Below are 12,371 nucleotides of genomic sequence, written 5' to 3' on the forward strand. Positions count from 1 at the left end.
CTCTAGTGCCTCTCTGTCTTGAAGAGAGCATAACATAACAACAGTAGAATGTCAAACATCCTCACAATCTTCTATTCAAATGTTTGGGTGTATAGAGAGGGAGCTCACATCTCACGCACAACACATATCCACTCACTCATCTTTCTTTCTATGTCTTTATTTTTCTGACTTTCATCCCTCCTTTTTCCCTTCAGATGTGGCTTTATCAGTCTTTCGTGACCTGGAACTAGCAGGACAGCCACAGAATGAAAAGCACATTGCAAAATACTGAATAATATTGTGTTCTAATTGGCCTTCTTCAAGTTCACACATGCATATTCTATACCAACTCAGGATTCTGTTATGGCTAGATATGAAATAATTTTTCCACAGATTCTCCAGAGGGCTATTTTCTTACCTTTCTTTTCGCTTCTCTTTAGGTGTACAGGGGATGATTTTTCAATAAAAGTTTTTTCACGAAGGGTAGTATTTTTATAAATAGACCCATTTTCACATTTCTTTAGTTCCATCTTCCTGGGAGGAAAGAAATAAAAAAAAGGGAAAGCCAAATTAATGCTTAAAATTAATGCTTGTCTTACATAATGTCCTCACTTTTCCTTCCATTTTTATGTGTACATTTTTAAGAGTTTGGTTTTTTGATCCAGTAGCTGCATTTGCATCTTTAGAAAGTAAAAGTCTTACTATTGACTGTTCAGTTGGGAGTTTATTTTTCATGCTAATAAAAGAAGAATGAGGTTTATTTTTAAATCATAAACGCGGTATTGGCACCAGAAGCAGATGGTTCTATGGGTGCCATTGAATTTTACATTATGTTAATATTTATTTATTTATTTATTTATTTATGCGGTATCCATTTAAAATTGTCTAATGGCATTGACTTAAGAATATACAGAAATGTAAGACAAATTCTTTGGATAGACTTGAGCCTGAATTCGAAATTTTTATACAGACAAAAGGAATAGAGACCTCTGGTAATTAAAAAAAAGAAAGGAAGGTGGAAGTAATTTGTGGCTTTCCAGATGTTGTTTGGCACCTTTAGAACTTTTAGTGAAATCACCTCATTAAAGCATCATTCTTTGCAATAGCGTCTCTCTGTTATTGCTAACACTAATAGAGGATTGGGATCACCACAGAAAGATTAGACATTGAGAAAATCTTCAACTGAATGAAGAAAAAAAAGTTGTACCTTTCTGTTACACTGCGGCTAAGTATGGCAGGAAGTTTCAGCTGCAAAGAAAAAAAATGATTGGCTATGAGTTCAAGCACTGGCAACATTCTTCTGGATTCTATATTCTACCTTAAATTAATCAAAATATGGAAAAAATTAAAACATTATGTATGAATGCTACAGTACTCTAATTAATTTAGTCCAATGAATAAACAGGAAATAACCAAGATAAGCATAAATAGCAATCTTCTGCTGTGGCAAGTAAAGAAGAATAAGGGATCTCATATAAAGTATTAATTCTGGAATTTCAAAATTTAACAATCTAGGTTGGTCTTACAACACAAAATATTTGTTGAGAGGCACAGACAAGTTTATTAGTGTCATTTTTATCTCAATTATTATGTTTTCCAGTTTGAAATAGTATACCGCTCCCTATGTTTGGCTTATATTTTTAGTATCTGAAAACGATATGACATCGATTTTCTAAATATGATCAGTTTTTTTTGCATATTGCCTTAAAAGCTGAGAGATCTATGAAAAAGAATGTTCAAACTACTTGAGATCCAAATTTGGCTGCTGACTCTGAAGTCTGTTATCACTTTTTCCCAGCCACATTTTGTCATGTCAGTTGGGCAGGTGGAAGTCATCAAATCCTAGTATAGAAGACTATTATATTGGTAAAGGCATAAACCAGCAAAAACCACATGATATATTGCAGAAGAAAACAAATCCTGTACTGCACATTTCATCCCAGTTACAGATAGTCTTTGACTTATGACCACAATTAAGCCTAAAATTTATGTTGCTGAGAAATTTGTTAAGTGAATTTTGCCCCATTTTACGACCTTTCTCACCACATTTGTTAAGTAAATCAGTACAATTGTTAAATTAGTAACTCCATTTTAAAGTGAACCTGGCTTTCCCATTGACTTTTATTTATTTATTTATTTATTTATTTTTCAGATTTATATACCGCCCTATCTCCCTAGGGACTCAGGGCGGTTCACAGGCAGATTAAAAACAAACATATAAATACAATTTAAAATCAGACATAAAAAACTTATTCAATAGCCAGATTGATAAAAACAATATAAATACTAAGAACCCCATTAAAACCAATAAATTTAAAAACTAACCCAGCCCCGCGCAAATAAATAGGTGTGTTTTGAGCTCGCGACGAAAGGTTTGGAGGTCCGGAAGTTGACGAAGTCCTGGAGGGAGTTCGTTCCAGAGGGTGGGAGCCCCCACAGAGAAGGCCCTTCCCCTGGGTGTCGCCAGACGGCACTGCCTAGCCGACGGCACCCTGAGGAGTCCCTCTCTGTGAGAGCGGACGGGTCGGTGAGAGGTACTTTGATTGTCAAAAGTTCACAAAAGGTGATCGCATGACCTTGGGACATTGCAACCGTCACAAATATGAACCAGTTGTCAAACATACGAAGGTAAATCACATGACCATGGGGATGCTGCAATGATCATAAGTGTGAAAAATGGTCATGTCACTTTTTTCAATGCCATTGTAACTTCAAACAGTCATTAAATGAACTGTTGTAAGTTGCAGACTACTTGTATACAATCCATGACCTTATCCCACTAGACTTGAAATCCTGGGCTTGGAAAACTTGGAACTCCGTCGCCTTCGACAAGACCTAAGTTTAACTCATAGAATCATCTATTGTAATGTCCTTCCTGTCAAAGACTACTTCAGCTTTAATTGCAATAATACAAGAGCAACCAATAGATTTAAACTTAATGTCAACCGCTTTAATCTAGATTGCAGAAAATATGACTTCTGTAACAGAATCATCAGTGCTTGGAATACTTTACCTGACTCTGTGGTCTCTTCTCATAATCCTAAAAGCTTTAACCAAAAAATTTCTACTATTGACCTCACCCCATTCCTAAGAGGACCATAAGGGGCGTGCATAAGTGCACAAACGTGCCTACCATTCCTGTCCTATTGTTTTTCTTTTCTTCTTCATATATATATATATATATATATATATATATATATATATATATATATATATATGCTTATACCTTTATATACTATATAACCTTTCTGTATGATACTTACATATATTGTTGTGACAAAAATAAATAAATAGGTGTGTTTTGAGCTCATGACGAAAGGTTTGGAGGTCCGGAAGTTGACGAAGTCTCATTCGTCATCTTCAGGCTTCAGCTTCGTGCTTCTGGGAGCAATGAGACGAATGAGACTTCGTCGAAACGTTGCCAAGACATTTCCAATTTTACACGGGAGAAAACCCGAACAACCAAAGACCTACATACAAACACCCGTGAAAACCTCAGAAAACAAATATATATAGCACGACCACAAAGCCAAACAACAGCTATGCAGCTCACCAGCTCAAATCCCCCTGCAGCACAGACTAGACTGAGCACAACCAAGCCCCCACCAACACAGGACACACCCCCATCCAATCAGAGCACAGAAAAAACCCCATCCAATCAGAGCACAGCCAAGCTTCCACCCAATCAGTTCAAACCCCCACTAGCAGTTAAAAGGAAGAAACAGCTGCGATCACACATTGCTCCCAGAAGCACGAAGCTGAAGCCTGAAGATGACGAATGAGACTTCGTCGAAACGTCGCCAAGACACTTCCAATCTTACACGGAGAAAACCAACAACCAAAGACATATATATATATATATATATATATATATATATATATATATATATATATATATATATATATATATATATATATATGCTTATACCGTTATATACTATATAACCTTTCTGTATGATACTTACATATATTGTTGTGACAAAAATAAATAAATAAATAAATAAATAAATAAATAAATAAATAAAAAATATAACTTCTGAAATATTGCAGACCAGACCCAAAGCAGCACTTGACAAACGTGCTTGGTAATTGGTTTTTTTTAACCGTGACATTGAAATGCTGATCTTAAAAGAATCTTATGAACAAACAATATTTGTAACATCTGTTAAAAATGCATAGTCTGTTAATAAATTTCTCACTCATATTTAAAATTTGTTCCTTAATGACTTTTTCTACAAATAAGTAGACATATTACAGGTTTTCTTGACACAAAAAAAATCATAAGCCCGTTTTATTCTTTTCCAGAATAGGACATCTCAAGCCAAAGTTCAATTATATATGCATTTGGAATTTCTATGAATATCTAATGAATGTTTGCCGTAATAGAAAGTCACCCTTTTGGCAGCTGAGACCTACAGTGCTTGTTTGCTATGATGATTTTCTTTGACAGAAAGCTGTTTCATGACATATTAATAATGCTCAAATTTGGAGGGAATTGTTTGATGTGTTTGAGAAAGAATCTTTTTTATTTATTTTAGGTCTATCTGATAATTTGCCCAGCATTTTGCTTTGATTCTCACTGCAGATTGCCAAACTGTAGTGTCTTTATTGTTCAGTAGTTTACGCTGAGCAATGTCACTAATTTGTGAATGATTTCAGGACTCACAAAAAGAGCAAACCATATTCAGAACCATATAAAAACTTAAATTGTCAGTTCATAAACTATTTTGTATCATCTGAGATTGTATAAACTTACCTTGTTTAATTTGCGAATAACTGAATATGAAGTTTCTCCTGGAGTATGTTGAAGCACTTCAGAAGAAAAGGCAGCATTTGCAATTTGCATACATTCTTCAAGAGTCTTCAGGAATGTGGCACAGCTGGAGTTCAATAGTGCTCCCATATTAATTCCATGCTGCAAAATTAAAAAAATTAAGTATTATCCAGATTTTTGGCTTTCCAACCTGCCATTACCCCAACTGCAAATCTTCAATATCAGAATTCACTTTTCCCAGCTCAGATGACATATCTGCACTAAATATTTATTTATATAGCAAATTAATTAACTGTCCTTCATTGATAAATTCCAGAATAGTTTAGAAATACAACAATGGAAGCTGCAATCTTTTAAAAGCTAGAGTAGATTTTTTTAGTGTCTTCCTAACAATTTGAAATGTATATGCTATCTAGAAATAACAGCTCAACTGAAGTAAATTTAACGGATCTGAAAGTCATGAAATTTCAAAACAAAATCATAAAATCAATTACTGATTTTAATTTTAAAAATGTCTGGGGAAAAGAAGTGTTTTCGCTTCCAGCCAACAATTAATGACAAGCAGATCTTCTTAGGGAGTGTATTCCATTTTGAGATGTCACAGCTGTTCTTTTCTTGACGTTTATTTCTCATGGGGGATGTATAAAGAGGAAGATCTTAAACATTTTTCATGCCTCCACCAAAAGGACCCCAACTCTCATGTTTGTCAGGTTTCCTGACACTAAAGTACCCAGGCTGATTTCTGATACTGAACTTGACAGTGAAGGTTCATTAAAAGCAAGAAGAATGATTCAGATTGCACTGCTGACTGCCAGAACATATAATATTTCTTTTACCAAGACCTTATTATCCAGGTAGGACTGAAGCTTCCTGGAAAACTCAGAAGCTTCTGCATCTTTAAAAACAGTGCAAATCTGAGTTGTCAGGATGTCTCTTGCCTATTTGCCTTTCCATTTAAAAGTGAATGATAGGGCAGGCCAACCCATATCAAAATTCACTCTATGCGTATTGATATATTGCATGAATTATCTGAATAAGAGGAATATACATAGCTTCTCTCTTCCAAGAGTATTTTCTCTGTAGTATTATTTCTAATCAAACATGACAGATGATTTCTTAGTGTCCTGGTTAGTTCTTTGCAACTTAACAAAAGGAGCAAGTTTTTGATATACTTTAGAGATATGTATCAAGCACTACCAATTATGGTACTGTTTAGAATACACCCAGGTCTAGATTTCTTTTTTTTTAATCAGGTTTTTGTTATTATTTTTTTAAATTTATAGATATCATTGTGTGAATGGTGCATACATTTCAATACATATAAACATATTCCTAATTATTACATTCCATTTTCCTTATTTCATATTGTTTATTCCTACCTTTTACATAAAATTTTAATTTTTATAGAAATATTAGCTAGTAGGAGAATTAGAACTGAGAAACCAGCAAACAGAAGATAACAAGGAGGAGACACTATTAAAATTAATAAGTACTTAGAAATTAAAATGGGGAAAACACTTTAAAAGATTTAAAAAAGAAATGGGAGGAACAAGAATAGCTTTGGGAGGAAATGATAGGATTTAGAAGAGAAAGCTTTCAAATTAAACTGTGGAGAAAGACAGGGCAAGGAGGAAAAAATAAATTATGGATTCAGAATATAAACCTTGACGTAGCTGGAATGAAAGATTTAAGAGGAAAACAGGGGAGACAAGTTAAAAAAAAGGTAGGATTAAAAGAAGGGATGTGGTTAAGGGGAGAAAAAGAGTTAAAGATGTGTCATGATCAAATGGTAATAATTGTATTAATATTAGAATGATATGATTGAATGATGGTATTATTAAAAGTGTACAAAATATGACTATCGTGTAGGTAAAGTGAAAGTAGATATATTTATGTGTATTAAATAAATTTTAAAATATATAGAAAGGAAGAGTTAGAGAATGGAATATGAATGATAAAACAGAGTATCATGTCTTTGAATATAATAATATGGACGGCGAAAAAAAGAAAAATATTAGTGGAAGTTTAGAATGGAAAGGTATAAAGCAATGTATCACAAAGTCAAATAAATTAGGAAAAGAAATATGAAAAATAGACACAAAGAATGAAAATAGTGGTAAGCTTGAAATGTGAGGATGTAAGAAACAGATAGTTAGATGGTATGCTGTTGGATTAATGAAATAATGTTAGTATTAAAAGAATATTATAGCTGCATATATATATGTGACTGGAATGATGATGTGTATAAAATTATTAATACAAAGATCAATTAATATTATGATAGTATAATTATGATGATGATTATTAATAATATATATGTAAGTGATTAAGTCTGTTTCTTTGATTTTTGAATGTAATTTAAAGAAGCTGTATGGTGATAGTTGAAAGAGATATTAATTGGAAAATACACTATATTCTATAGGTATTGGGAATATTATATGCAACAACGAAAAGAGAGAGGGGAGTGGAGTGGAGTGAGTAGGAGAGGAGGGGAGAAAGAGTAAGGATATAGAGGGGAAAGGAGAGAGGGGAGGGGAGGAGAAGAGTAGAAAGGGAAAGAAATAGAAGCAGAGAAGAAGAGAGAGGGGAAATAGAGATGGGACAAGAGAAGAAGAGAAGGAGAAAGGGAAGGAGAAGGAAGGAGGAAAGTAGAGAGAAGGAGAGGGGAACAGAGAAGAGAGGGGGGAGAAAGAAAAGGAAAGGGATGTTGTAAAAATGGGTGAAATATGGTGTACGGGAGAAAAGAAAACAGATGGACAATTTGTGTTTTTTTTTTCTTGAGGGTTATACTATTGAAACTACAATGGAACATAATACGGATGCTAAAGCACATCGGTTTAGATGTTATTCCAGGTCTAGATTTCTTATCACTTCCGTATTATGTACAAGTGAAAAACAACTAATTCACCTGTAGACACAGTTCATGGTGATCTGAACACTGTGACTCAGATCATCAAAAGAGGCTGGCCAAATCTACTTTTGGAAAGCCTGAATTCTATTTCAAAGCCAAATATTGGTTGCTGTATAGAATCTACAATGAAATTCCCATCAAATAACTTTGTAAGAACAAAGGCCTGAGCAAAAATTACAATGATATAATCTGAATAGAACATTTATTTTTCCAAAATCCCTCTATAGAATGCTTGTCACTGAAATCCTTTGAAAACATCTCAATTCTAATACTTCTGACAACAGGAGTGCTTTTTGGAACGTATTACCTGAACATGCGAAGTTGTAGTAGTTGCTTTAATTTTTTCCACTTGTTGAACCAGGAGGTCACAATATAATCTAAGTTCTGCCATTTTTGTTTTCAATATTTCAGTGTTTTCTGTAAATTCTAAATTAAATTAGAAAAACCAGTCATAGTTTTTAACATTTTATTCAATCAAAGGCATCTCCAATGACTTCTCAACAAACAAACATAGTTCCAAAGAATGTAGTATTTAGAAAAGTGACCATTTAATTAATTAATTATTCCTTAAATTCTGGAAGGCAGTATAAAAGAAAACCATGAAATCAAATTTGATATTAACTAATTAACCAATATAGTATATTAATTTTTGACACTAAAATAATATACAAAGTTTCAAATTAGAAAGATTTGTCTTTATACAAGAATATAATATATTCTTAAATAACAAAACCAGATCTTTTTTAGATCTTGTTTTAAAGATTTTGATAGGTTATAACTTTTCACTTCGTGGAAATTAAAAGTAATATTTGAGTAAATGCAATTTTTATTAAAACACCTTTTTCTTACATTATACATCCCTACAATGCTTCTAATTAGCTGATATGACTTATAAAAAAAGGAATTCATTGTTGTGCTGTTGTTAGATTATCAGGAGACATTCATATTTAAATCCCTATTCAGCATAAAGATTCCCAGGACTAGAAAATCTCAGAGATGCTTTTGAAAGAAGTAAAACAAAGACTGTCAACAAAGTTTTTGTGCAAAAAGTAATTCAAAGATTGGATATGTATATAAAATGTTACTTTGAGGGAAGCTGAGAAATACTACATTAAGTTGATCTCCATATGAGAATTACTTGCCTTTTTCTTTTAATGTCCGAATATCTGTCAAACAAGCCTTGGCAGTTCCCAGGGCAACCAACCATTTTTGTCTTTCAGCTGTATCTTTAGCTTTGAGATAAAAGCACTGTTCTCCAGGAATCATCAAATCCATGCGTGTATTATCTGTAGAATGAACTAATATCAACAGAGTTAGGTGAGACTCAATCAACAGTCACATTTAGACTAACTTGATTCAGACACAATTTGTCTAATTTGCAGCCTTTTTCTTCCTTTCTTCTAAATAAACCAAACAAAACCTCCTGGAATTACTAATCAGAGTTCTTTTCTATAGCCAAATTTATGGATAGGAAAAACAGAAAAAAATCTGAATCATAGATCCATAGGCCAAATCACAGTGCATCAGGAATAAACAAGTGAGGAGGTGTTGTACACCATCTTAAGACCTATATAACGTATTTTGCATTAATAAATCAAAATATGGATATATCTCATTTTAATGATTTCCACTTCCTTGTCACAAAAATTCTAGTTTACCTGATATTACAGTTTTCTTTTAGTTTAATTTCTTCATTGACATTAATTCTGGGTTTCATGTCAGTTTAAAAACTAAGCTAATAAATTGTCCCTGTTGGTTAAGTGATACTAAGGTAAAGGTCTTCTTTTTCAGATCTAACAGGAAACAAAGCAAGATAGGACGATCTTTCGTGTCAAAGAGGAGGAGAAAAAGACCAGGAACATATTTGGAAAAGTATAGGGTCTATGGCACTTACTCACAGATTACTATACACGGCTTGTGAAGCTGCAGATGAGTTTCTAAACAAAGTCATTGAATATAATAAGTAAGAAGATATACTTTGTAGATTTTGTCTCTCTACCTTGAATTTCACAAACTGCCATCTGAATGCTCCCCTTACAGCCTTTCCAAGCATCTTCCCGTGAGTCATAATAGGATAACACACCTCCTGCAAGGAGGAACCACCGAGGTTGCCAGCCTGGAAAGAAATAAAGCAGTGTTTTAAAATCAGAACTGGAAAAAAAATATATTTTATTGCAGGTAAAAGAACAAGGCCAAACTTGCTCTATGGTTAATGAATTTGCCCTAGCAAATACTGTATGCTCTATAAGAAACATAATGTATACAGATTTAAGTACATCACATCAAATCAGGAGTTAACTTTAATTAGCAAGCTGACTGAGGAATTCTGGGAGTTGAAGTCATCGCATCTTGAAGTTGCTAAGATTGAAAAATACTGATTTAGAAGCAGTTGGTTCCAAAAGGCCATTTTGTTCAAGAGACTGCAAAGCAATTAAGAGAATAATATTGTTATTATTCTCTTACAGCTTGGGTGTCCAATCTGTAGTCTTAAGGAAGTTGCAACTTTTCATGGTTTTTGTTAAACAACCAGTCCCTTTCTTAGCTGTCATTAATTTTTATTTAAAATATAAAATTAAATGAAATAGTTCATAGGTGGGAAAAGATTAATGTGAAAGGGTATTTCTTTATTTTGTGTATTTAACTACTGAAGTGAATTTTACTCTTATTAAAATTCCACACCAAATTTGCTTTTATCCCACCTTATGTTACTTATGATATACTCTACAACACCCACAAGTAAATGCATATTAAAAACTTTCATAACAACTCCTGCCAATCCATTTTACACATGGATTTGCATACCATCAGATCTGGCAAAGCTGTTATACAAGCTCATCTGTGAGAAACAGATACCTTATATGTATCTGCTCAAAAATTCAGTTCACATTGATTTCTGTGAAGCTGTCTTTCAAATTAATCAGTATTAGTCACTAAAGGCAATTCTAAGAATTGAAATCCTGCTCACCTAGATAGCTCTGGAATTAAGTAAAGCTAAGGTCTGGATAGTAATCTAACAATCATGCTTGTAACTGTGTACCAATACACATCCATTAAAGCCATAGATACATGCTGCATTCCCACACCTCAACTTTCCCAGATTAATGACTCGATGTTCCATCTGATACTAAAAACATAAACTGAGTCTATTACTCAGTGTAGAAGGTACATAGATACCATGAACTTCTGATGGAGGGTTGAGTGGGAAGGGAAAGAATTCACTTATTCAAGACAAGTTGTTTACTGGAGAATGTTATGAATGTGAGAGCCATAGAAAAAAGAGGAATCATAAGAAATAATTAGAAAACAAAATGAAACAATACTAGAGCCAAGATAGAAACAATTAACTAATACTGTAATTTTCCTCCTTTGTATTAAGGCAGCTGATATTTAACCTACATACCAAAAAGCAGTTTTAGCTCTCAAGAGAACAAAAATTATCATCTAGCTTAGAATTCAGCAGATATAAGCTTTTAATTAATCATTGGGTTGCTGATTATCATAAATAATGCTGTTATGATTACATGCTAATCATGTTAATGTGATCATAAATCATACTCTTTTGTCTAATTCTAGCACAAGAACTGTTCTTTCTACATGAATTGCATTTATAGTTTAGGTGGCATTTTTAATCCCAATATATGTGAGACCATCTGGGTGATCATTCTGTGATGCTATTATCATATCTGGCATTATGGCATAGAGACAGAAGGAGGAAGAAATGAAGCATTTCTTTATATTTCAGCTATGGGGTCTTGAATAAAATAAAATCACAAGTTTAAGTGTTGTGAATGTTAATGTAACAGAAAGCATAATTTATAAATGCAAAGATACAAAGAGAGTATTCAAAATTTACCAGGGACTTTTTAAATCATTGAATTTTAATATAAAACATTGAATTTTTAATATTAAAATTTTTATATAAAATATAATGGCAAAAAGTTAAGTTTATTTATTTTTAAAATAACCCCTGAATTATTTTGTTACTTTTGCTAGAAAATTCTAAAAGGTATACTTTTGGAGAATACTTTTCTAGATTTTTCCAAGGCAACTGAATGTTAGTAAAGACCTAATTAAGACTTATTCCATATGAAAATTTTCTCCATTATGATCCATCCCTAGCCTGGTCTTTGTCACTGTAATTGAGTCTATCCACCTTGCAGCTTGTTGTTCTATTCTTATCTTTCTGTCCATTTTCCCAGCATTAGAACCTTCTTCAGAGAGCTACGTCTTCACATAAAATATTCAAAACAGAATAATTTGAGCTTGGTAATTTATTTTATTTTATTTTATTTTTTATTAAATTTCTATACCGCCCTTCTCCCGAAGGACTCAGGCACAGCCAAAATAAAATACAGAATATATACAATTAAAAGAATTTAAAATGAACTATTACTAAATAGTAATAGTAAATTTGTGCTGTGAGTGAGAATTCTGGATTGTTTGATGATCCATTTTTTTGTTTTCTTGGCTGAATATGGTGTTCTCAAGAAACCTCTCCAACATTAAAGTTCAAAAGTATTAATATTCCTCTTCTTCAAAGTCCAAATTTCACTTCCATAGAGGGTCACCGGGAACAATTGTGATCTTCGTAGGTATCATGGCGTTTGAATATCTTTTCCAAGGCCTTCATCATTCTTCTTCTGCGCATGCGCGTTATGGCGGCGCTCTGAGATTTCGCGGAGACAGCGGCTGAGAGTCCTCAGGCCG

General features: G+C 33.2%; 1 protein-coding gene across 1 annotated transcript in view; it reads right to left on the reverse strand.

Moving 5' to 3' along the window:
• Positions 1–12,371, reverse strand: part of PLEKHA8 (pleckstrin homology domain containing A8) — a 37,350-nt gene that overhangs the window by 14,586 nt on the left and 10,393 nt on the right. The window contains exons 2-7 of the mRNA XM_058180991.1: positions 9,664–9,780; positions 8,807–8,962; positions 7,972–8,090; positions 4,736–4,894; positions 1,187–1,227; positions 398–513 (exon numbers count right to left, since the gene is read on the reverse strand). Coding sequence (XP_058036974.1) covers positions 398–513; positions 1,187–1,227; positions 4,736–4,894; positions 7,972–8,090; positions 8,807–8,962; positions 9,664–9,780 — 708 coding nt within the window. The remainder of the gene's footprint in view (positions 1–397; positions 514–1,186; positions 1,228–4,735; positions 4,895–7,971; positions 8,091–8,806; positions 8,963–9,663; positions 9,781–12,371) is intronic.

Source organism: Ahaetulla prasina, chromosome 4 (assembly GCF_028640845.1).
Source record: "Ahaetulla prasina isolate Xishuangbanna chromosome 4, ASM2864084v1, whole genome shotgun sequence".
Classification (NCBI taxonomy): domain Eukaryota; kingdom Metazoa; phylum Chordata; class Lepidosauria; order Squamata; family Colubridae; genus Ahaetulla; species Ahaetulla prasina.